At 37.4% G+C, this 25,231-nt stretch overlaps 1 protein-coding gene across 3 annotated transcripts in view; it reads left to right on the forward strand.

Moving 5' to 3' along the window:
• The window catches only part of LNPEP (leucyl and cystinyl aminopeptidase), a 91,962-nt gene extending 68,020 nt beyond the window's left edge, over nucleotides 1-23,942 (forward strand). For all 3 annotated transcript variants that reach the window (XM_064482648.1, XM_010993973.3, XM_064482654.1), the window contains 10 exons: nucleotides 2,196-2,327; nucleotides 4,513-4,673; nucleotides 4,890-4,978; nucleotides 11,051-11,234; nucleotides 12,369-12,525; nucleotides 16,625-16,809; nucleotides 18,296-18,457; nucleotides 20,250-20,390; nucleotides 20,979-21,060; nucleotides 21,684-23,942. In XM_064482648.1, coding sequence (XP_064338718.1) covers nucleotides 2,196-2,327; nucleotides 4,513-4,673; nucleotides 4,890-4,978; nucleotides 11,051-11,234; nucleotides 12,369-12,525; nucleotides 16,625-16,809; nucleotides 18,296-18,457; nucleotides 20,250-20,390; nucleotides 20,979-21,060; nucleotides 21,684-21,815 — 1,425 coding nt within the window. In that variant the 3' untranslated portion in view covers nucleotides 21,816-23,942. The remainder of the gene's footprint in view (nucleotides 1-2,195; nucleotides 2,328-4,512; nucleotides 4,674-4,889; nucleotides 4,979-11,050; nucleotides 11,235-12,368; nucleotides 12,526-16,624; nucleotides 16,810-18,295; nucleotides 18,458-20,249; nucleotides 20,391-20,978; nucleotides 21,061-21,683) is intronic.
• Nucleotides 23,943-25,231: the final 1,289 nt, after the last annotated feature.

Here is a 25,231-nt window from a genome sequence, read left to right on the forward strand (position 1 = left end):
CCAATATATCTGGAGTGGAATAAACAGAAAGGAAAGTAGTAGATGAAGTCAGAGGGATTATAGGGGCCAGGTCATTGTAGCGTCTAGTAAGACATGGGAAGGTCCTTAATTTTATACTATGTGGAATGAAAAGTCATTTGACAAGGGAAGTACCATAGTATGACTTTTTTTTTTTTTTTTTAAGATCACTTAGCCTTTAACATCACATGGAGTCAAGATGACTAGTTAGGAGGTGGTTGTAGTAAACCAGTGGCAAGATAATGGTGGCATGTTCAAGGGTGAAAGTGATGAGCTAAAGTTGGATTTGATATGTATTATAAAGGTTAGTCCAGTAGAATTTGCTAATGGATTAGATATGGAACTAAGAGAGGGGTAAAGGATGACTTCAAGATTTTTGTCTGAACAGCTAAAAAAATGGAGTTGTTATTTGTTGAAGTGAGAAGATTATTGGATGAGTGGATTTGGGGAAAGAAGAAAATAGAGTTCAATCTTTGAGTAGGTTTGAGATGCACAAGAGGAGCTACTAGGCATGTAGTTGGATATGAGTCTGGAATTGAGGGGAAGTCTGATTAGATACATAAATTTGGGAGTCATTTAAAACCCCTGGGGTTAAGGAAATCAAGTAGGAAGTAAATTTAGAGAAGAAAAGACATCTGAAGATTAAATGCCAGGGACAGCAAAATTTAGTCCTTAGGAAGATAAGGAGGATCCAGCAAAAGATAGAGAGAGGGATGGCCAGTGAATAGGGCAAGAATCAAGAGTGATGTGCCAAGGCCAAGTGCAGAAAGACTTTCAAGGAGGAGTGGATGATCAATCATATCAAATGCTATGAGTAGGTTGATAAAGGTGAGCCTGAGAATTGACATTGGTTTGACACCATGAACTGCACCAGTGACCTTGATAAAAACCAATTCCAGTGGAATGACAGTTGGAAGATGGCTGAAGATAAAATGGAAAAAGAGCAAATGGAGATGGCAGATGCAGACAACTTTTTTGAGGCATTTACTACAAAGGAGGAATAAGAGATAGAGTGATAACTGAAGGAGTGATAACACAAGGTTAAGAAAAGACATCTTTTATTTGTTTAAAATGAGGACTGTTACATAGTTTTTGTTTGCTAATGGAATGTTAGAGTAGAGAGGGAAAGTCAGTGATGCAGGAGACAAGGGGAACTGTTGGGAACAAGAATGAATACATTTAAAGAACAAGTAACACTGTGAAGGGTGATACAGAAATAAGAGAGTAACAGGTACTAAGTTGAGTTATGTGTATCTGATAATCTTGAGGACTTAGCATTGCTACATTTTTATCAGAAATGAAATTCATTCAAGAAGTATTTGAGGGCCTGCTATGTACCTATGCGTTATTGTAGTCATAGGAGTTGAGCTTTTCGGTTTTTACCTAAACTAGCATACAGACTAGAAGAGGAAATATGTATCTAAGGCAGATGCAGGCAGTGTGACATAATTACTTTTGAAGATGGAGAAATATGATTTGTGTCTCGAATCAGGGAAGGCTTCACAGAGGAGGAGGTGGTGGTTTTAAGACTGAGAGTGATGACATGCGTCAGTGAATATAGTGTTATCTATGCATGTCTGACTCTGAATTACTAGTGTAGGCTTACTGCCCTATACACTCATTAGATCCAAACATATTTGAAATGACTCTACAGGAAGAAGACAGGTTTTTGGTTACTTCAGCAATATGATATACTAAAATTGGAAACTAATGTACTCCCTAGCAAAGAGACTTTTGAGAGCTTAGCTAATTTATTGTCTCCAGTGTGCCCCTGAATTCGACTGGTACTTTAAGCACTGGGGCTAGGGATGGGAATGTCACAGAAAATTTGGCATTTTTTTAATTAAAAATATATTTATAAACACTTAACTTCTTTTTAACAGTAACACTGAAACAGTGAGTAACTGGTAGAACACACAAAAAGGCTCATTGCAGAATTAGTGCCCATAGGGATTTACTCCATTAATTCTTTTTCAAATTCTTTAAAATAATTCTGAAGACAATTTGAACATAGTCCACAACTGTTATATGAGACAAAATAACAGTGTATTATAACTGGTTTATGAAAGTATATGCTTAGAATGATTATATTTTGAGTTTTCACTCTTATTTCTATAAACCTATGGTATTCTATTATTTTCCTCCCTTTTTCACTTTTTTTTTTTTTTTTGGAATAGGGGGCTTCCCTCTTATTGATGCTGAAAACTTACCTGAGTGAAGATATATTTCAACATGCTATTATTCTTTACCTGCATAATCATAGCTATGCATCCATTCACAGTGATGATCTGTGGGATAGTTTTAATGAGGTAAGTGACCTGGATTTTTTTTTTAGCTCTTAAAGTAAGAAGAGAGGCATTCTTCTATTTATATTTTTATCAAGTTTGTAAATAAGCTGTGGTACCAAGGATAGTTATTTAAGAGAGAGGAGGATGGAGCTTACTATATGCATATTTAGGAATAGAGCAAAGAATTAAAAGTCATGAAATGGAGTGCTGGTCTTAATTGTTGAAAAAATTACATGTGGCCTTGTGTGAGCATCTTTAATCTGTATCTTAATCTCCATTCCTATCTTGTAGCAAAGTTCTCTTTTCTGTATTATCATATATCAATATATTTTCGCTATTTGCTTTTTTTTTTTTTACAACAATCTCTTTTCCTATTCTTATGTTTTTGCAGTTTTTCCTCCTTCCATTCATGATTTTTTGCTCTGTACTCTGCCCTATAAACTCTCCTGTCTTTTGTGGCCAGGTTCCTCTAAAGTAGATGATCCATCACAGGCTGGCTGCCATGGCCGCATACTGTCCTTGGATCCTTTGCTGTTTGGACTTTATTGTGCCTACAAGTACCTAACAAGCAGCGTAATCAGTTACAAGTTACGCTCCGCAGCAGCCCATGATCTCAGCCCTTCGTCGTGCACATATGCGGACTGCATAACCCTCGTGAGCATTTGAATTTGTTACCCTGATGTAGATCAATGGTTCTTAATGATCTGGAAGATCACAGACATATTTGAAAATTTGATGAAATTTCTGGACGCATTCCCCAGAAAAACCACAGATATGTAAATATCACACACAGTTTCAAAGTTTTACGGATCTGGGTTAAGAACCCCAGCTCTGAATCTTTTCCACATGCTCTTTCTGCTTCCTTGCCTTGTCTGAAACTTGGTATCTTCTAGTTGTTAACCCTTTGTCCAGAAGATGCACCTTCCCTACTCCCTGAGTTCTCTTTGGGAAGAGGAATCAGTCCTTACTACCTAAGGGTTGCTTCCAAATCGTCATATCCTGTTATTGTACAGTAGCATTTCCATTGAAAGCCACCTTGTTTACTTTCTACTCATTGTATTATCTACCTCCTGACATTTAGGATGTATTTCTGCCTTCCACGCTGACTTCAAGATTTGCATCGTACTGTTTTTCTGCCCCAGCCTAGTCCCATTATCCTCAGGTTTTTCAGCATCCATGTCAGATTATGCACTGGCCTCTTTATCTCAGTTCTATTTTGAAGACCAAAAAGTGCCTTGCCTTGGGGCAGGCTTGTTCTCTTCCCAACGCGTTGTCCAGAAACTAATAGGTCAGAGCCATGAGAAATGTAAGATTAACATCACAATGAATTTGGGAAGATTTGCTCCATCCTTTTCTGCCTTAAATAAATAGGTATGTGGTGGTTGAGGTAAGGCCAGCCGTAGTGGAGTGATATTACCAAACATTTTAAGTGCTTGATGATTGGAGTTGCTTGTGATTCCACGTGTAATCTAGAAAAATAATTTGAATCATAAGTTTAACTCACCTCCTTTAAAGAAATAGTTGAAAAATTGCTTCATAATCTTTGATACCAGGTGTCTTAGGGACAGTGAGCTTCAGAGAGTCTGTGAACCTCTGACACTGGATTCTAGATTTTGTAGATAAACTCTTGTATTTCGTGGGGGTTTGTGACCACAAAAAACATTCACCGCTGTTGTCTAGAGAGACCAAAAGTCAAGGCAGCCAACCTGTTTATATTTCATCCTCTGCTGCTGCTGCTGCTGCTGCTCCTGGGTGCTCACACAGTGTGATTCTTTAAAAGATAAACTTTAACACTTATGAAAACAGAGGGCCTAGGGGATACAGAGAAATATGGACCTGGCTGACTCACAGGAGTGAATAGCAGTGCTTCTGATTCTAGACTGTATGTCATTATTCATACCTTCTGAATGGTAGTATTGTGATCGGAAGGAGTGCTTACACCTTCTTAGGGATTTTAATGAACACTCAGTTGTTTGCTATCATATGTGCTGCTTTTTTAACATAGTGCTTCTCTTGCTCTCCTTGGTTATCAGCTGGCTCGATTCCAGACTGCTTTCCTTTTAGCAGTTGCTCATTTACCTAGAGTTGAAATGTAAATTCAGCTTAGCATTTGTGCTTCTGTTTTATATTACCATTAAATGTAGTCTTCATAGAATGAGTTTTTAAGCTGTTTATCTCTAAGCAAAACTGATTTATTCTTTTTTAGGTCACAAACAAAACACTAGATGTAAAGAAAATGATGAAAACTTGGACCCTGCAGAAAGGATTTCCTTTAGTGACTGTTCAGAGAAAGGGAAAGGAACTTCTTGTACAACAAGAAAGGTTCTCTTTAAATATGAAGCCTGAAATTCAGCCTTCAGATGCAAGGTGCATGCCGTCTTTCTCTCCCTGCTAGCTCTTTTGCACCCTTAAAGTATTTTTAAATGCTTTAAAATCAAGTTCTTATGAAACAACAAGATTATCCCTTTCTGGGAATAGCTTGAAAATTTCCACCTTCCTGGCCACCATCCCCCTGCAAAAAAATTGTGTGTAACTGACTGAAATATTGGAAAGAGTGATAATCTTCTAATATTTTTTTTACAGCTCTCTGTGGCATATTCCACTGTCCTATGTCACTGATGGAAGGAATTATTCAAAATATCAATCGATATCATTACTGGACAAGAAATCAGGTTTGGTTTTAATTAACACTTTTCTGATAAGACATTAGAAAGAGCATATTTTCTAAAAATCTGACCAAATAGCAGAAAGGAGATTACATTTTCCAGTGTGCACATACTCTGTGCTGGTTCTGTGAGACAGCTGTACAAGATGTGACTAAAGTGAGATTGATTTTATGTACCATGCATAAAATTGGGCTTTCTTAGTCCTTATACCTTTTCTTAAATAAGGTATAAAAAGTTGCACTGAATATGCTAGCAGTCCTGGTAGAAAATAGTTTGTATGCCAGATAAATATTTTATGTTACAAAGGAAGAAGCAGTAAAAGCAGATCAGTTTCTTGAAGTATACTCTGCTGTCTACTCTTTAGGGAGGGGCTGGGGCAACTGCATTTTGATAAATACTCAAGATGATTCTTAGGCATGATTAAGGTTGATTCATGATCTAGATTTGTAGTAAATAATTATTACAAAATGTCCTATAGACAGAGTATACGTTTTTTGATAATGAGAAAATAGGGAAGAAATTATGATTGCAGGGAGGAGGGGCTGAGGACAATAAAATGTAAAGACTGTATATGCTGACCCACAAGGAGTCTATAAAATACACTTGAAATATTTCTGACCATTTGTTAAATACCACTGAAAGTCACACTATGTATCCTCTTAATATACATCCTGAAGAACACGATACTCTTGTGTTCTGCAGGAACCATTAGTGATATTTTCGATTTATGGAAAGGGGAAATTTCTTGTTTGAATTTGGATCTGGTGTTCAGTCCTATATTTTTGAGAGAGGAGTGTAGCTTAGTGGCTAATGGAATAGACTTTGGAGTCGGATGGCTTGGTTCATTCATATGATTTTAGGTGACCTATGTGACCTCTTTGAGCCTCATTCCCTGAGCTACAGAATAAAGAAAGTACTTACTTTATACTTACTTTATAGTGTTATGATGAGCATTAATTGATTCATTTATATGAAGCACTTAGAAAAATTACTGTTATGTGCTGTTTAAGTGTTAGTCATCGTTCTTAATGTTACTGAAAAAATGATTTTTAAACATAATATATCCATATTACATAAAATCTAGAAGATGGAGAACAAATTTTATCACTCTCATAACTACTCTCATGATTATTTATTTCTAGTTATTTAAAAAAAATTTTTTTACTTGGTTGTTATCATTATGTGCATTTGATTTTTGTATCTTACTTTTTTTTTTACGTTAACATGTACAGTAATTGACTTAATCATTCCTTATTGTTGGACACTTGATTTACCATTTCTCTCTATTTAAAAAAAAATACTTCAATAAAATTTGGGGTCTTAAATGCTTTCTCATTATATGAACTTTTTCATAGGAATGCTTCTTAAAAATGAAGACTGTGTTACCTCTTCTGATTTAATACATATTTCCAAGGTGCCTTTCTTTTGTGTGTTTATAATACCAATTGAAATGTATGAACAAACCAGTTGCATTTCAATCTAACTAGAGTGGAGTGTTACAACAACTGTTTTATAATTTCAGACACTAAGAACAGGTCATCATATCTTTGATTAACATAGCATAGCTGGAGGTGCAAAGAAGTGCTCTCTCCTTTGATAAAAACAAAACTTCATATGTTAAGTGGGTCCTGGAAGGATGGTCTCTGACCTAAGAGAGAATAAATAATCCCATCTCCCTATTTGAAAGGGACCAGTAAGGAAATTTTGCAAGCCTCTCAATAGTATATAAGTTTTGATTGGTATTAGAAATAATTTGACAATAAGAAATTACTTTTATTAGCCCTTTACTTTTTAGCTCAATTTATATGTGAGCTTCTTAAACTCTTTTTGAGATTCACACCCCAAAGTCAAGCTAAGCCCCTAGCTGACATTCTCTACTTCCACTGCACAAAAATTGTTTCAGAAACTCAAACATGCCTCACTGCCTCTTGTCTCTGGGCCTCTGCATATGCTGTTTTCTCTCCTGGGAGAACACTATTGCCTCCCATCTCCCTGTTCTCTCTTCAGGTCTCAACTCACCCATTGCTTGCTCCAGAAAGCCCTCCCTCACCCCAAGGCAGGTTAGATGCCCTCCTTATGGTATTTTAGTAATGTTTTCTACTTTTAATAAACTGTAAGTACTGTTTCGTTTATACCTACCCCCACATTAGATGTATCCCTCATTGAAGGAGGAGATCATGGTTACACAAGTCGCTTTTGCACTCTTTGCACCGAGCAGGCACACAAAAATTTATTGAATGAATAAATTCTAGTCTATAGTGAAGTGACTCAATTGCAAATCTCACTGTAAAACGTTCTAGGAAGAGAGCATTCAAAGCTTGATGAAATGATATCTTCTGTTTCTCCTCACTTGGGGCAAATATTCTTAGTAAAGGGGAATATACAGAATGTATTATAATGACTGGTTTAATCTAGAGCTGGAACTGAGCCAAGACATGAAGAAAGCAGTCTGCTACTTCCTCCTCCCAACTCTGTTATTTAACCTTGCTGCTGCTGCAGTTTTAACTCCTGACAGTTCAGGTTTTGAAAGTTCACACTGAAAATGTTCTGTCCCCTCAAGAAGTATTTGACCCTGAGGACAGTTGGGTCTTCTTGATTCTTAACTCTCCCATGAGAACCACTCTTGATTTAATTGAATTTTAAGTTCTTCTATTCTTCAAAGAAATGGAGCACAGATGGTGACTACAGAGGCTTCTTTTATGCCACATGACTTTAGTGCAGTGTGTTATCTTGGTGGTTTGTTAAATCCATAGTATATTTCCATGTGTTCTAGTGCTAGGGTTGCTGGGTTAGTCCATTAGTTCAATCAAATATAGAAGTTATGTGTTGTCAATATTTTTGTCACTTTCCCCCATATACATGGATTTTGTGAGATTAATAGTTTTTGTGCATAAGGAAGGCATAGAGGGACCATTTTTCTAAACTACCTATTGAGGAAATTACACTAAAAAAAGTATCTCCCTCTCCTTTCTCTTCCTTGCTTTCCCCACCTCTCCTTTTCTCTCTTCTACACTTTACTCAGACCTAAGCTCTTTCACTGTAGGAAATTTTTATATGAAATCTAACTTGAAAGATTCATGTGTCTGAAAGGATATCACTGTGCCAGAAATATTTCTCTGAAAGTAAAGGTCATTGAAATTGAAGGCAATTGAAAAAAAGAAGAAGGAAGGGCATGTAGTTAGGATAGGATATGTATCATGTGCCAGTCTCTGCTCTTGCCTTTCCCCCTAATAAAATAAAGGGGAAGAAAGGAGTACTGAAGAAAGGAATGCTTTTGAACAGGAGGGAATGCAGTTCAACTGCATGTATAATGCTAGCCCTCTGGAGCAAGCTATACAGGAAATTTTGCAACTTTGTAGTAAAAGTGTATTTTTTTTTTTTGTTTCTGTGCTTTAATGTTTCTTTATAAAACAGTAGCTGATTTTTGTAACTCACTGACAAATGGTTTTTTAAAATCGCTATTTGATTACTTCATCTGGGCTTCTGCCATTTAACATTGGAGTTGCTCACTCTTTTTCACTACTCAATGGACTGTGAAAATTGAACTGTTAATCTGTTAATGATTATAATAAATTAAGAACATATGAGTGTAGCCCTCATCCACATTTGAGCTGCAGGATGTAGTTACTTCCCTTGTGTGCAAAGCTATTATATTTTTTTGATATCTGTGGTTTTAAGGTCCTCCATTCTGGATCATTCAGAAGACCTGAAAGAGATGAATATGTTGATTCTTTAAATGATAACTCTCCTCTCTATGCTGTGGGCTGCAGGGCTTTATATTCTGTCATCAAAATGACAGTAATAATTTCAAGTACACTCCCAGCTGTGTTCCTCCTCTCTACCATCTGGACTTGGCTAGGTTTCCAACATGGCAAGTTGCTTATCAGCCAAGATACTCTGTATTTCAGTATTTTCCTGCATCCATCCAGTGGGAAAATGGCCATGCTTATTCTTTGCCTCCTTTTTGGGGAAAAGGAGGTTTGGAGCTCTTTAGTTCTTCTTCCCAAGGTCCCTTCTTGATAAAAAGCTCTGTAGGAAATTGTGTTTGGTGACCTGGAGAGTGCTGATATTTTTGCATTAGCTAACAGAGTTAATTTCATTAGTCATTGGTGTGTTAAAAATATCTCCAACTTGGAGCAGCTACTGTTGTCATCACAAATATTCCTTAGAACTGTATTCTACTCTAGAAAAAGGAATAAACTCTATTAATGTAATTAATCTTTCCTATCTGTTGCTATATCAGCAAAAACATAAATTAATATGGAATATTTTAATGAAAAAGGCTGATTATCTGATATGTCTTGTTAAGAAATAATCAGAATGTTAATCTTTCCATCTTAAAAGTCTTTTACAGTTTCAGCAGAATTGGAGTAACTAAGGTTTTAAGAGAATCTGATAAATTTAAATAATTCATGCTCTTAAAGTTGATCAACCGTAAGACCTCGGGTATTAAAAGGGTTTTTAAAAAATGGAGAGAAAAATAAAGGGTTTAATTGTGTTTGCAAAGCATTTTATGTGCAAAAATTTTCATATGTAATTGTTATGATAGAGAAAATTATAAAACATCCTAAATACTTCCAATAGGAAATTGGTTAAACTGTGGTAGATCTTGAAATAGAATATTATGAAGATATTTGAACACTGCATTTGAAGATAATGGAAAAATCTCATGGGGTGAAAAAGCAGTATACAAATAAATGCATATAGATCTACCGTATTAAATATTAAATCAGTTAATATGTGTATAGAAAAAATCTTGTCAGGAGATACACCCCATAACGCTATTATTGTCTGAGTTTAGATTATTTTTCTTATCTCTACTCCTCTTTCTCTTATAGTTTAAAAAATTAGTATTCTCTACTTTAAAATGGGGAAGAAAATTTATTATCAAGCATCTACAAACCTTATTTAGATATGTTTAAAACCATTTAGTGTGACTTAATTATTTTGTTCACTCATTAATTCACTGAGTAAATTTTGAGTACCTGAGTACATTGTTCTAGGTGCTGAGGGGTTCACGTGGACAAATAAATCTCATGGGGCTTATGGTCTAATAAAGAGTAAACTTTAAGATTCTTAGAAGCATGCCCTTAACTAATATTTTAAATTCGCATCCTTGTTGTCAACTTTAAAGGACATTTCTTGATTACTAATTTTAAAGATTTTTAAAATTTCCATATATATTTTGTAGTCAGATTTCGTAGCAATATGTTTTGTAGTCACGTATTATTTACCTTCTTATTAATTGTACATTATACATTAATTGAAATGATTCTATATAAATTACTAATGACTGTCTCAGTATTCATATATGTAATGTTAAGGGCCTAAAAATTACATTGTCAGTTTTCTATTATTTTAACTCAATTATTTCTTATTTGTGCTTAATGAGACCTTAATCCTTCCCTAATGTTTATTTTAGAATTAGGTGACTTTTTAAAGTGGCTTTGTCTGTTCTTCCTTGGCTAACATAACTAGAGACAAAGGCTGGGATGGAACACGTTTCATCTGGTCCTCCCACTGCCTCCCCAGCTGCCTCACCTGCACACGCTTCCCTTCCTGCTTCTCTTCTCCCCCGTGACTTTGGGAGCCAGTTCAGCACACGGACACCATGGACACTTTCTCTCTAGGACTTGAACACTCAGGGCCCCTCTTTACTTGGCTAACAGTACCTGTGTATCCTGAAGTCTCAGCTTTGATGTCATTTCTTCCAAGAAACCTCTCCTAACCTCCCTGAGGGGGTGAAGCATTTCTACTGTGTGCTTCCACAGAATGCCATGCTTTCTTTTTCCATCGATAATATTTTTATGATATTCTACTTGCCTGGTTACTTTAGACTGTAAGATCTATGAGAGAAGGCACGTATCTACCTGTTTACCATTAAATAAATAATTGCTTAGTGAATGAGTGGTGACCTTTGTTAACAAGAAAATAACTGCTTTGGGAGGCAGACATTTAGTTTATTAGTAGAATATTAAATATAAAAATGATAACCATATTAACTTTGAAACAAAGCATCCATAATATTTTTCTTGCCCTGTTATCTTCTCTCTCTCTGATTTTTTTGGTCTGTGTTAGGTGTCATCAATCTCACAGAAGAAGTGAAGTGGGTCAAGGTCAATACAGACATGACTGGCTATTATATTGTACACTATGCAGATGACGACTGGGAAGCACTGATCAAACAGCTGAAAATAAATCCTTATGTCCTGAGTGACAGAGACCGAGCCAGCCTCATCAATAACATCTTTGAACTTGCAGGGTATAGTATGCTTGACTTGGGTCTTGTTTTGTTTTGTTTTGAACCAAGTGTTCTTGAGGAAAAGAACATTTTAGAAAAACAGTGCAGAAGAGCTTGCATGTATTGCCCGTTAGGTATAGTTCATTGTGGAGGACTGGGAAAATATAAAATAAAGTCCTTGCCTTCAGGGGCTTTAAAATCTATGTTGAAACATCAGCTACAAACATACTGAGCAGTTAAATAACACGATTTAAATAATATTTCAGGACTGTACATACCAACAAGCAGGACATGTATTTGCTGAATAAATTGATGTAGAAGTTCAGGCTTTGTTTTATTTCATGAGAGAATTCTTTTCAAAGCAGCAGGTAGTTTAAGCATGAGGCTTGGTGCTCACCCACGGGTTTGAGGGACACCTCTGAGAGCTGGAGTACCACGTACCTCCCCTGCCACCCTGCGTGTTACACAGCCCCAAAGCCAAGAATGGCGGTGACCTCGTGCATGGGTATCCTCCAAATAGGAAGGTTCCCGGCTTGGATTGTTAATGGGTCTGGAGACACAAGAAATACTCAGATGTGTTCCCTCTTACTGCTCTTGGCCCTCCTATTTTGGCCTGTTTTTTATGAAGTGACCTTACATCATCTCTGCCATCATCGTTGTGATTTTTATAAAATAGCTAATTTTTTAGATGTGCCCTACCATAAATTCACAGTGGACCTTGCCTTAACAAGTTTGACAAATTCCCATACAAATAGCAAAAATTTCTTTCTAATTCAAATCCTCCTTATGTCACCTACTCTCACCTGATAAATAATAAGTTAATAATAAATAAATAAAATTAACACTCTTAATCTCTTCTCACCTAAAATGTTATAATACTTTTCCTGAGTCAGTAGCAATTTACAGGTGGCTTACAGAATTAAAAGCTGAGCTATTGTTTATCTTTCTCCTAAAATGTGTCTTTAACCTTCAGTCACACACACAAGCTTAATCAGAGAAAATAATATTTAGTCCAGCTTTACAGAATGCCACTCAAAGCTTAAATTGTAGGTCTTCAGGACTCCCCACCTAGCCATAAAGTTTCTCTCTCAGCGTGCGTACCGTTCATCTGCCTGTCCTGGCGTATTTACTTTTCCTGTTCTTTCATCCCCTTAGCCTAGGCAAGGTGCCTCTTCAGAGAGCTTTTGACTTGATTGATTATCTTAGAAATGAGACCTATAATGCACCCATCACTGAAGCCCTTTTCCAGACGGAACTAATCTATAACCTCCTTGAGAAACTGGGGCACATGGATCTGGCCTCAAGACTGGTGGTAAGTCTGCCTTTTGCCAAGTTCCTGTTGTTGCTCACCTTTTCTGGTGTTATTCATGCTCCACTCCGTGGTAACAGGCTGAAAAAGCAACCAGTTAAACTCCATTTTCTTCACTTCCCTTGTTATGAAATCTTTACTTTGAATCAAAACGGCATTTCTTACCATGAAGAGTTGATAAAGGGTTAGCGTGACGTGGTCTTGTTTGAACATCAAAATACAGACTTCCGACACTGCTGTCAAAATGGGGTCACATGGAAAGAAAATTTCTCTGTTCAAATCCAGGTTTACTTTTATGTAATAAATGCTTGAAATGGGCCCTTTTGCAGTGCAGTCCTCCCCCATAATTTCCTGGTGGTAGTTATAAAATGGTAGGTACGTTTATGTTGAGAATATTCTGCTTTAGGAGTCCTCACTGATAACTGTCTTACGGACAATGCTGCTGGTGGTTATGTCTCCCTGCAAATCACCAGAGGAGCCTTGGTGTTGGGGACTGTTTTAATCCTCACATAATGCCACGTAGATGTTTCTACCCCCCACTGCATAGCTGAGGATACTGAATAACTTTCCCAAAGCCACTTACCTAGTAAATTAGAAAGCTGAGATCCAAACTTAGATTCATTTCACTCCAGAGCCTGCTCTTTGTGTTATGTGGCTGTATTTTAAATGAATTTGTTCTAGCAGTGTCATCTTTCAAAGGATTCCATTTTATTGGAAAGAGCAAAGCTGTTTCTTTCTTGCTGTCTTTTTCTTTTTCCTTTTTTAAACTGCATTTTTTAAATTAAACCAGTTTGAAGTCCTGTTAAATTTCATGATGACAGAAGCCACTCTTCTATCTGCCTCTCTCCAGTAACTGTGTTGAGGGCCTAGTGTCAGGAAGCACTTGGGGGATGGGAATATAGCTCAGTGGTAGAGCACATGCTTATCACGCCCAAGGTCCTGGGTTCAATCCCCAGTACCTCCCTTTAAAAAAAAAAAACAAAAGGAAGCACTTGATACTTACCTCAGGTATCCCTGTGCTGAGAACACAGATGCTAAATTCAATTCAAGGAGTGAGACCTTTTGAATATTTTCCTACTGTGAACTCAGCTAACTCTGCATCTTCATCCCACGATGATTTCCAGTTTGCTGGGCAGGCATGTGTTTGTTAAGAACATAGTTCATGGTGGGATCTGTGGGACTGGTGGTTAGTTGGAGTTTGGAGTGGCAGACCTTTCCAAGTCCTTAGATCCAACCTTCAGATAGTATTTGTGATTAAGGCTGGTGTCTAATGAATTTTTAAGTCAGTAGCACCCAAGCATTGTGTATATTTAATATAGGTCATTTTGTTATGTAGGCTGCATGTGCTACCTGCACATCACGTTTTGTGATGTATGCTGTGATGTGGGCCTGTAGGCACTTTTGAATTGTGTCAAATTGTTCACATCTGATGCTAAAGTCTGATCTCAGACATATTCCTGTTTTATCACTTACAAGTCTGTCATTCTTTTACATATATGGGATTGGTGGGATAAACCTTTTGCTATAAAAGCTGACACTTCACTTTTAAGAAGCTCAGTTGACCCAAGAAAGAACTCCCTGGGCCCATCAGTGTAAAATTAAAGCAGTAAATCAAAATGTAATACATAAGTGCCAGCATCTTGCCCCGTCTGTTTTATTTTTTAAATCATTTTGTGTTATCGTTGTTGCACCTTATTGCTTATCCAATGTTCACAGCTTGTTTATTAGCTCATCAGTTTATTCCCTCTCCCTACTGTTACGAAATCAGAGTATTGAATTCCATTGTTTAATGAGTGTAAACTAAAAAAAAAAAACTCATGTAAAACCATGGAAAAACGGGTTTAATTTTATTCCTAAAAAGGAAAGATAACTTGAAGCTTGCTGTCATTTATTAAAGATATAACCTGGATTACTTACAAAAACGTTTTATAATCCAAATTTTCTAAAAATAGTATTTTTAAATAAAATCTTTTACTCTTTCATGTTACCATTTGAAATATATTTCAAGTCAACTATTTTTGGACTCCACTTGACTGGTACAGGGAATAACTAGTAGTTACACCCTGTAATTCCGATGGAGTAACGGCTCAGGAATTGGCCTTAGCATCTTCAACTGTCAGGTGTCCTCTGCTTCCAGTACTTTTTAAGTCCCATTTTTCCCCCAGTGTCTTCTTAATGTTTTAGTCAACTCTCAAGGATCATTGCCATCTTCCTCCACTGAATTTTTTTTTAATGATATTGCAAGTATGGAACTTTTTTTTCTTTCATTCTTCCTTATTTGACAGTTATGAGTAGCTTTTAAATTTATTTTTTTCGTCAGTCATTGGGGATGGTTTGCTATCATGATGCCACTGAGAAGGTCAGGCCAGTGGAAGACAGCATGTGCCAGTGCAGACATGTGTATCCAGTAGGGTCTCTGACATTACTTTTCTGTTCCTTGCACTGTCAGTCAGCATGGCAAGTATTTTTCCACTTCACATCCTCCCAGTGACTCACAAGCTTTGTCACTCACACATTCCACAAGGTGTCTATTCTCTATTTCATTGCATTTGAAGCAAAAAAAGAAAGTTGGCAGGTTATCACACACTTCGAGTCCTTCCCCTGGCACAGATTCTTTTATTCATCTTCTAGTCCGCTCCACAAGAGACTTACTCAGAGAAGGTCTGCTGAGAAAACGGCTTCATGAGTCTAAAACTCTCCAACTAGGATTCATGTTAAGTACTGACAGTGGCATCCAGAAGAACGTAATGCTCTGCGAAGAACCTGAACTAACTGGGGGGCTAGGAGGTTTTGTATGTGGTCATCTGTGGCACTTGCTACTTGAGATGAGATGTGGTAGTGGCAATGGTGTTAATGTTGAGAGGTACCAGCGGGGAGACATCCTTCTGTGCAGAGAACCCTTGGAGGGGGGGTGCGGCGCCGTGAATTGTTTTCATTCTGATTCTGCTATTTATAGCCAGGAAGCTTTTCTAAAAACTACCTGGAACATTTTTATATTAGAATTTTTGTTCCTTTTGGTGACGTTTGTAAATGTACATTTCACATGATGATTTCCTTTTAATCCCATGTGTCCTCCCTCCCCCTGCGCCACAGCTTGCTGTCTGGAAACTGTGGTTCCCTATACTATGAACAGCTTCCACGCTTTGCTGTGGGAAGAGATGAGGAAGAAATGAGAGATCTGTTGGTTTCTTAATACCATAAGTATGCATTTAAGAATTACATCTCATTCAGAAATAATGGTAACAATGGGCTGAATAGTAGATGATATTACTGTGTGGTATTATGATTATATAGGAAAATGTCCTTATTACTGGGAGTTGCATGCTAAAGTATTTATAAATGAAATATCTGTAACTTACTTTCATATAGTTCAGCTAAAACTAGGAAAACAAATGTATTTCTGTGTTATATACACATAAAAACAAAGTAAATGTTAGAGTGTTAAAAAAATTAATGATGAATCTAGCATATGGGTATTCATTGTACTATTCTTGTAGCTATTCTGTAGGTGTAAAATTTTCTTAAAATAAAAAGTTGGGTAAGGAGAAAAATTACTGTAAACAACTATTCTTCCCTGCAGGTCTCATTTTTTTACTAACTTAATTTATTACAGCATCAAACAAGTTGATTTTTTAAAATACTCCTTTATTGAATTCAGAAGCATTTAAACATCTACTTATCAGTAAAGAAGTATATTTTCCTCTGGTTGCTTAATGGATTTATGGATTCTAAAGTCACGAGGTCAGGAAGTTCCAGCTTCCTTCCAGCAGTTGTTATAGGTGATACTTTTTGCAGGAAAATAACTTCTAGCTGAGTACACACAGAAGGAAGGTTCCCTACTGCAGAGAAGTCATTAATTCTTTCTGTCTTATGTCTTTAAAAGGCCCCTGTGGCTATAGCAGCCTAATTTCTGGCCTCTGTTATGGAATGGTTTCATCCCAGCTGTATGTGGGCTTCATATGTCAGTCGGTATTTAATGAGTAACATCTATGCCCCACCTGTTTTTCTCTTTGAGTAAATGTTGGGGAAAAGAGATCAGTTTTCCTGATTTTTCTGGTCCTAATTATTTGTTACTCTATTATCTTCCATTTTGTCTCTCTAGGCCAAGGTATTTAAATTGCTTCAAAGCCAAGTCCAGCAGCAAACTTGGACTGATGAGGGCACCCCATCTGCTCGAGAGCTTCGGTCAGTCTTGCTAGACTTTGCTTGCTCCCACGGCCTGGAGAACTGCAGCACTACTGCCATGAAGCTGTTTAACGATTGGTTGGCATCCAATGGAACCCGAAGGTGACGTGTGCTTCCACTCAGATGAACCCTCTTCTCTCCTGTACCTCACGTCATATACTGAAACCAGGATCTTTATCTTCTGGGTCATAAATGTTATCAAACTGAGTGTTAATGTCAGAGAGCTCTATGCATCGATTCTCAAATAAGACTTTTCTTTTAATTATAAAATATATGTATATAAAGTTTACTATCTTGACAGTTTTTAAGTGTATGGTTCAGTCCTGTAAGTATATTCATACTGTTGTGCAGTGAATCTCCAGAACTTTTTCATCTTGCAAAACTGACTTCCTTTAGCCAAACAACAGCTCCCCATCTTGCCCTTGCCCCAGCGCCTGGCAACCACCATTCTACTTTGTCATGAGTTTTACTGCTCCAAATACCGCACATAAGGGAAATCATACAATATTCGACTTTTTGTGACTGGTTTATTTCAGTTAACCATAATATCCTCAAGAGTCGTCCATGTTGTAACATATGTCAGAATTTCCTTCTTTTTTAAGGCTGAATAATCCATTGTATGTATATTCTGTATTTTGTTCATTCATTCATCCATTGATGGATATTTGGGTTGCTTCCACCTTCTGGCTCTTAGGAATAATGCTGCTATGAACATGGGTGAACAAATATCTCTTTGAGACCCTGCTTTCAATTCTTTTACATACATACCTAGAAGTGGTGTTGCTAGAACAGATGGTAGTTCTATTTATAATTTTACAGGAACCTCTGTACTGTTTTCCATAGTGGTGGCTCTATTTTACATTCCCACCAACAGTGCACAAGGGCTCCAGTGTTTCCATGTCCTCACCAATGCTTATTCTCTGGGTTTTTGATAGCAGCCATCCTAATGGGTGTTAGGTGTCAAGCAAGTCTCTCTTCATTTAGGAGTAAAACATAGCAGGTGGAGTTGGCAGTTAGTAGAAATGTTTTGGACAGTGATTGACTCTCTCCAGGTCCTTTATTGGGCATTGTGGAAGAAGATGCAAGCATCAGATGGAGAGTCGGGGTTGGGTATTTGGATAACCTGTTGAAGCCCTTTCCAGCCCCAAGATCTTAATAAAGGCAGAAAACTGTGCTTCTTCCCCTCTTCTCACTCCACCCCGCCACGTTTGCTGCTGTATTTCTACCAGGGAGCTCACCGCACTGTGTTATGATGTGTTTATTGTTTTGCACTCAGTGATAGCCTGTGAGTTCCCAGAGAGCAGAGACTGTGTCTCATTCTCCTTCCCCTCAACAGTGTCCAGCCAGTTGTCCACGGGGCTCTTTGGGGGGTGCTCAGTGATAATTATTATATTATATTGAATTGATAATTCTTATAGTCACACCACTAGGAAAGTAGCAGCCACTGAATTAACCATTTTCTTGACTATTACTTGTAAAGACTTATTATTACCTGCTCTGTCCCCCAAAACACTATCACTAGTCAATTCCTTGCCTTTGCATTCAGGATTTTTTTTATTCTTCTCACATTTGACCACCTCTCTTACAGTCTACCTACTGATGTCATGACAACTGTGTTCAAGGTTGGAGCAAAAACTGAGAGCGGCTGGACGTTCCTCTTAAGCAAGTATGTCTCTGTAGGCTCTGAAGCAGAGAAGAATAAAATACTTGAAGCTCTTGCCAGCTCAGACGATGTGCGGAAACTTTACTGGTATGAAACCACCAAAGGAATATGATATATAGAAACAAACACACAAAGCCTAGTGCTCCTTGGGTGGGAAGTCTCCCTTTTCCTCCCTTGGCTCGCAGGCCAGATCTGAGTTGGACGGTGTGGTGAGGAGCCCACAGGTGCTGGGCTTCATCTCAGGGATTGTACCTGAACCATAGGCAGAGAGTGCTTTGCCCAGGAGAGATTGGGAGATGCCAAGCGTCACACTAAAAACACCTTCATGTTGTTGGCATGTTGTCTTTAATTCCACAATTAGTGCTTCATTCTTTTTGGTCAAGGCATTGTTCTGTCCCAGCTGTCATGTTGAAAACACAGACACTTCAGAAAAAGGAACCATGTAAAAGCTTTTGGTTACACCTTGTTGTGAATTTGGCAAACTTTTCCTTTTTCATACTCAACTGATGAAGACCTGGAGATGGGAGCTTCGCATGCGGGAAGGAAGGGCAGTGAGTAGGGCCTTCTGACAGGAGGAACAGTCATGGCAGGGTCAGGAACTCTGAGTAGCCAAGGGAAATATGAAGTATCTTGAAAGTCAACACTAGGAAGGGTGAAAGGGAGGCACTTGGGTCTCATTGCTTCTCTGGTATAATTTTGCTCAGGTAAATCATGACAGTGTCCAAGAGACATCTTCAGCACCTGCCCAGACCCACTTCCCAAAGGGGACGCTGCAAATAGTCATTTTCTTCAAAGTAGTAGCCAGCCTCTGACCCAAGCAAATAGGGAAAAGTTTTTGTTTTTTAAGTAGTAATAATTTAATTTTAAGTTAGTAAGACACTGATAAATTCCCACTATAAATTATTTAAACAGTACCTAAGAAAATGGAACAAGATGTGAAAGTGTCTCTCATTTGATCCTTCACTTCTGTTCTCGTCCTCTCTCCTGTTAGTAGTGTCGGTCCTGGGCTGTGCATTTATGTACGGAAACATCGGTTTATACTACACCCAGTGTTTTGTGTGTTCCTTTTAGTAAGTGATCAGCCTTTGAGGTTTGCTGTGTAGTTCACAGAGCCTACTTCATTAGTTTTGTAGCCGCTTAGTATTGCATAGCCTTGCTCTCTCATACATGTCTTGATGAGCATTTGGGGGTTTTCTCCTTTTAAAATTACTGCTGCATTCTTTTAGGGGTGTGTGTTTTCTCACTATAAGCAGATATTTAGTAGATGAGAATTGCTTATGTTCATATGCTGGGCTTTAGTTTTTATTAGCTGTGTTAACTGGAGCAATTACATAACCTCAGCTTCTTAAACTATAGAATGAGGATAGGTAGTAATGACCTATTTTAACCATTTTTGTTCAAGAATGTAGAACATTACCTATTATACATGAAGTATCAATAAATTTAACTATTAATGTTAAGAGTATATTCTGAAATGTATCTTCATTTTCAAGTCATTCAAACAGCCTAGTTTTTTAAGAGTAATAAGATACCTGCCCTATTCAGGTAAAGTTTTTAATGAAAAAGAAAAATACCAGTCTGCAGCATTACAATAAATCATACTAGAACTTATTTCCTGAAGTCCTTACTACATCAAGAACTATTTATTTTTATGTGACCGTGTATGTAAGTGCTTATCTCATTGGTGAGCTTTTCCTTCTTTAAAAAAAAAAAAAAGAGAAGTTTAAAAAGAAAGATTTTTAATGAATCTTAGACTAACCCAAAATATATCCCTTGAATCACCACAGAGCTTTAATTAGGAGACTAGTACTAATACAAGTTCAGTCACCACTTCATCATGAATAATTGTTTCGGAAGCTTAATCTGCTTTGCCCTTCAGGTTAATGAAGGACAGCCTCAGTGGAGACACCATCCGAACACAAAAGCTGTCATTTATCATCAGAACAGTGGGCCGACGTTTTCCTGGACACTTACTGGCATGGGATTTTGTCAAAGAGAACTGGAATAAGCTTGTACAGAAGTAAGTTTCTCAGAGAATTACAAACTTAGCGTTCTCAGGCTCTGCATTTGAAAAAGATTCCCAGTGTTGTATTGGTTCACAAGAGTTAATGTTTTGCTGTGAGAGGAAAAATGCTTCAGTGACAGTTTAACTAAAACACCCAGAACTACTCACATTTGTTAAAAAAAAAAAAAATCCCATAATGCGAGTCATTTAACAGTGGCATTCTGTTTGAGCAGTCATCAAGCTCAACCTTGCTTGACACCCGAGTGCTTGGCTTAGCCTGGCCATGGGCTGTTTCACAGTAGCTGTCTGGTTACGTACGTTGAAAAATACTCCCTCGTGGCCAAGGGAGAGGTTAAGAACTCACATGTAGGTTTTTTTCTGGGTGTGTGGTGTGGCTTTTGAGTAGACGTATGGACTAATAATGTACCTGGATCTCCCTAACTCCTGCCTTTTTCTGCCCACCTTCCTTCCCACTGGCCGTCAGTGCGTTTAGGATGGTTCTTGATGTTGGGAGCTGCCATTCTCTCTGCCTTAGATGCGTTTTTGCTTACCAGCAGCTGACTCATCATTTTGCCTTTTGCCCTTGTATTTGTGTTTCTTCAGGTTCCATCTGGGGTCCTACACCATACAAAGTATTGTTGCTGGATCAACTCACCTGTTTTCAACAGAGGCACATTTATCTGAGGTTGGTTGTATAAAGTGCTAGTTGGGAGCCTGGGTAACGTTCTCCCCTCAGGCTGCTCAGTTTAAGTCAGATGGTGGCTTCTCCTGCCAATTCCTGTCCCGTCTCTCCGTCTGCCTTCATCAGTGCTAATGATTCTGCACTGGGGTTATTTCTACAGCAGTGAGAGAAAATTCTGATTCCATTCTCACAATATTCCTTTGTCTCACTGATACAAATAATTTTTTGAATTAAGATCGATAGGCCAGATTTCTTTTTAAGTGGTAATAAAATTGTTTTTGAAGAATTCCATTCCAAGGGTAAAATTGTGCAAGCCTACCTATCTTTAGACTCTACCTTACTTATTGTTACTTGGCCAGTTTTTTGTTTTTGTTTTTGTTTTAAATTTGAAATATTCATCCTTGTGGGAGTAGAAGAATTCATTTTTAAAATTAACGCAGATTTCACCATGCTTGATCAGGAACTTGATATAAATACCTCAAATATTAAAATATTTCTTGTCTCTGCTTCTCTTAAGACAGCACAGCCATCATTAAGTTAAAGCTTATTTGAAAAGGATATTCATAGTTACCTGAGATAACACCATTCTTTTCTTCTTTTGAAATACTTCTATGTGCAATTTACAGGTCCAGGCATTCTTTGAAAATCAGTCGGAGGCAACCTTTCGACTTCGTTGTGTCCAAGAAGCTTTGGAAGTCATTCAGTTGAATATCCAGTGGATGGAAAAGAACCTTAAAACTCTGACAGCTTGGCTGTAGCATGCACACCGGCACCTCACTTTGTCACCCATTTGGAGAGCTTGTTAACTTGGGCTCTGCTGCTTTTGCAAAAGCCAAGGTGAAGCCAGGATCGCTGCTGAGTTGTTTGCACTCCTAGGAGTTCTAGTTTGCTCAGGGCCCATCTGTATTTTTCATCTGTCTTTTCTGAAATGTCTTTGGGCAGTAGGTAGTTACTTATAACCAAATTACATTCACCTCTATGCCAACCATCTACAAAAACAATGGGTAATTTTTCTACTTTGAAGATATTCAAATGGGGAAAAAAAATCTGTTTTGGAATTCTGTTCTATTCCTCAGTATCCAGAAAGTACTGACGCCATGAAATAAGCAAAGAGCTACCATGGGAGCCACCATCTTTGCAGGCTGCTGGTTTGTTGGCCATTTGCTGCTGCTTGTTGATAGAGGTCATTTGAATGTGGTACAAAGTTAGCTTCAGAAAGTACGGTAATGAAGTCGATGAAGCATGCAACTGAGAACTGAGCTCAGGTGTGCAGATCTACTTTGATTTGGGGTTTTGGATAATTTATTTTCTGGAAAAAGTTTATAACTGTGATTTTTTTTTGAAGAATAGCCAGGTGCTACAGAATTTTTTAATTTTTGTTGTATTGAGAAGCTAAATAACAAGGCCAAAAGATTAAACTTTCCAAATATTTAACACTTTCATCTTTCAGAAAAGTATTTCAAACTGAATTAGCATTAATTATAATTATTTTATTCACAAATTCCAGTATTCTCCAAATCTGTACACCTTTCTCACTCCCTGCCATGGACATACCTTATGTTATAAATAAGTATTCTACATTTATGGCAAGCATTTTTTTTTTAATACTGGTATCTCTTATCATGACTTTATTACTAAGGATATAATTTGTTTAAGTTGCCTTTTGGCATGATAGATCATAGACATGTTCTCTGAATCATAACCATGGGTGGATTTTCATTTTATATGATAGAGTTGCATATTATAAGCATATTTTAAAATAGAGCCTTTGAGAAATTGAACATTTTTATTTGAAGTTCACCATAGTACCTTAAAGGAATAAAGAGAATGTGGGTAAGAGTAATTTGATTCAGGTTTAATATGGTGGGCTTTGAATCTTTTCTGCTGTCAAAAACAGTACTTTTCTTTAGTTGAAAAACATCGAAGTTTTCTTTTGTCATGGCCAAACTAACAGCTTATAAGGAATGGCCAGAGAAAGAAAGGAATAAATAAAGAGGGAAGTATCCAAAACTGTATGGCAATTTTATTCCTTCTAAAGGAGAAATACTGTACTTGAATTTTTTGAGCTATGCAGATTTATACCTAGATTGTCATATTTCATTGGTTCTTAGGAGAAAAGCTTTCTTCCTAATAATTCTTGTGCTGTGTATTTTGCTTGAAAACATCTACATACATACAAAGGGCATTTACCCATTTTTGAGAACTCAAAACACTCCACAGAATCAGACAGTGGCAAAGGTCACCTTTATTTTATTCAGCAGGTGTAAAGTGAGACTATATGGGGATTGTGTATAAAATTATATTTTATTTTATGAAAATATTTTTATACAACAAAATTTAAAAGACTGGCAATAGAAGCTAAAAGATAGCTTTCTTTAATCCTAGTGTGTTTCCCCCCGATTTAGTGCTTTCTAAATAACATTTATTTCTCTGTTTTAGAGTAGAAAATATTATCTGAGAATCACAGAATCATCTGAAGGTGTTCTCTTGAAACTGGGATGAGTGTAGGTCTTTATTCCTCTTGTGCTTCAGTAAATGAATAATTCAGTGGATATTTGAAAGTCAGTGTGTTTTTATATTTTTAGAGTGGGGAAAAATACTAAAGGGGTTTTGAGGGGGGTTTTTTTGTTGCTGGTTTTTTTTATCATGTTATATTACTGAAGTCCACTTTGATACAGAGTTTAAATTTTGCTACTTGTCCAAATCAATTAAGATGCTTCAGTTTTACCTGCCCATCTTTACATCGCTCCTGAAAGGTATGTTAACGCTGTATATGGCAAATCTTATCTTGAATTATATCATTTTTTTCCTGTGAATGTGTGTGTGTTGTGGGGGGGAGTGATATAATTAAAACCTTATCAAAACATGGGCTAAAAAAGAGCTAACTCATAATCCATGTCTGTCCTTGTACTCAAAACCTGTTCATTCCCATGACACCAGATCCATACCGCTTGCGGTTTTATTTACAGGCCTCACCTCAGATCTTCCCATGGAATTCTGTCATTTTTAATGTTGTGCTGCCCCGTCTATAAAGGGGTTCCCAAAACTAACTGTAAGTCAGGAATATAAGGTACAAGGGGCATGAGGCACCTAATAATAGCTGCAACATGTGGTGGCGTAAGTACAACCGCAGCTTCTGAAGGTCGTTTCCTCCCAGATTTGATTGAGCCGCTGTATTTCTGAGAACGCATTCAGGCTGAAGCAGAGCAGTTGCAGGATGCTTTTGTATACGAGCACATAGGTCCATGACACAATTAAGGACTTGTTTGACAAGGGTTATACTCATTGCAGAGAGACAGTTTACTTGAATGAATGAAAAGATACATCATACTAGATTATTAGGAAAGAAAGAGTTGGAAATCTAAAATTGTAGAAGATAGACTTGTGCTTTGTAGATCTGAAAGCCTATGGAAGTAGAAATCTAAGGAGTTGGGTTTGTTCTGTTAATACCAAGTGCTCAGACATATTAAACTGTAAGTAGTGTCAGCCTCCACCGTGAGCTCGTGCCTTCCTGCCCCTTGTTGTATAGAAATGTCTTTAAGTTAAATTGTGTTGTCTGCCGTTGTTTTGGCGTTTATGAACTTACTATCACAAGTTCTGCTTGGCTCTAATGTTCTTTGCGATTCGTGTTTTCATTTTATTGTGCTCTAGCCACTGTAGGAACAAGTTGCTATAAGAAGAGTTCTGGGTGTGTAGTTGTTATTGAGCTGCCTCAGTCTTACTGGGTACAGAACAGACTCCTTTCTGAATATTGGAAAGTAAGGAATGAAAGTTAAGTGTTGAGTTTGTTGGATTGTGGATAGCCTGTTTTGGGGGTGGATTTTAAGAGTCTACTCAAACTAAAGCTCCTAAAACCTTAATCTACAGCCAGACTGCTAGACGTTCACTCAGTCCCCATGTATTTCATGGGGCTGCAGGGGAGGTGTATGCATCTCAGAACGTACAGCATCACCAAGGACAGCAGTTCCTGGGCTGAGTTTGCAAAACAACACCTGAATTTCGTAGGTATGATGTGATTCTTCTCCCCTTTGCCTTTGTTATTTTTTTATTGGAATTATCTCTAAGAGTTTCCTTCCTCCTTCTGTCCCCCACACCCTCATTTGTACTTTAAAGAATATATATATATATATATATATATTTGTTTTTTGCTGGATTTTGCTTTCTTTTATTTTGT

Source organism: Camelus dromedarius, chromosome 3 (assembly GCF_036321535.1).
Source record: "Camelus dromedarius isolate mCamDro1 chromosome 3, mCamDro1.pat, whole genome shotgun sequence".
Taxonomy (NCBI): Eukaryota; Metazoa; Chordata; class Mammalia; order Artiodactyla; family Camelidae; genus Camelus; species Camelus dromedarius.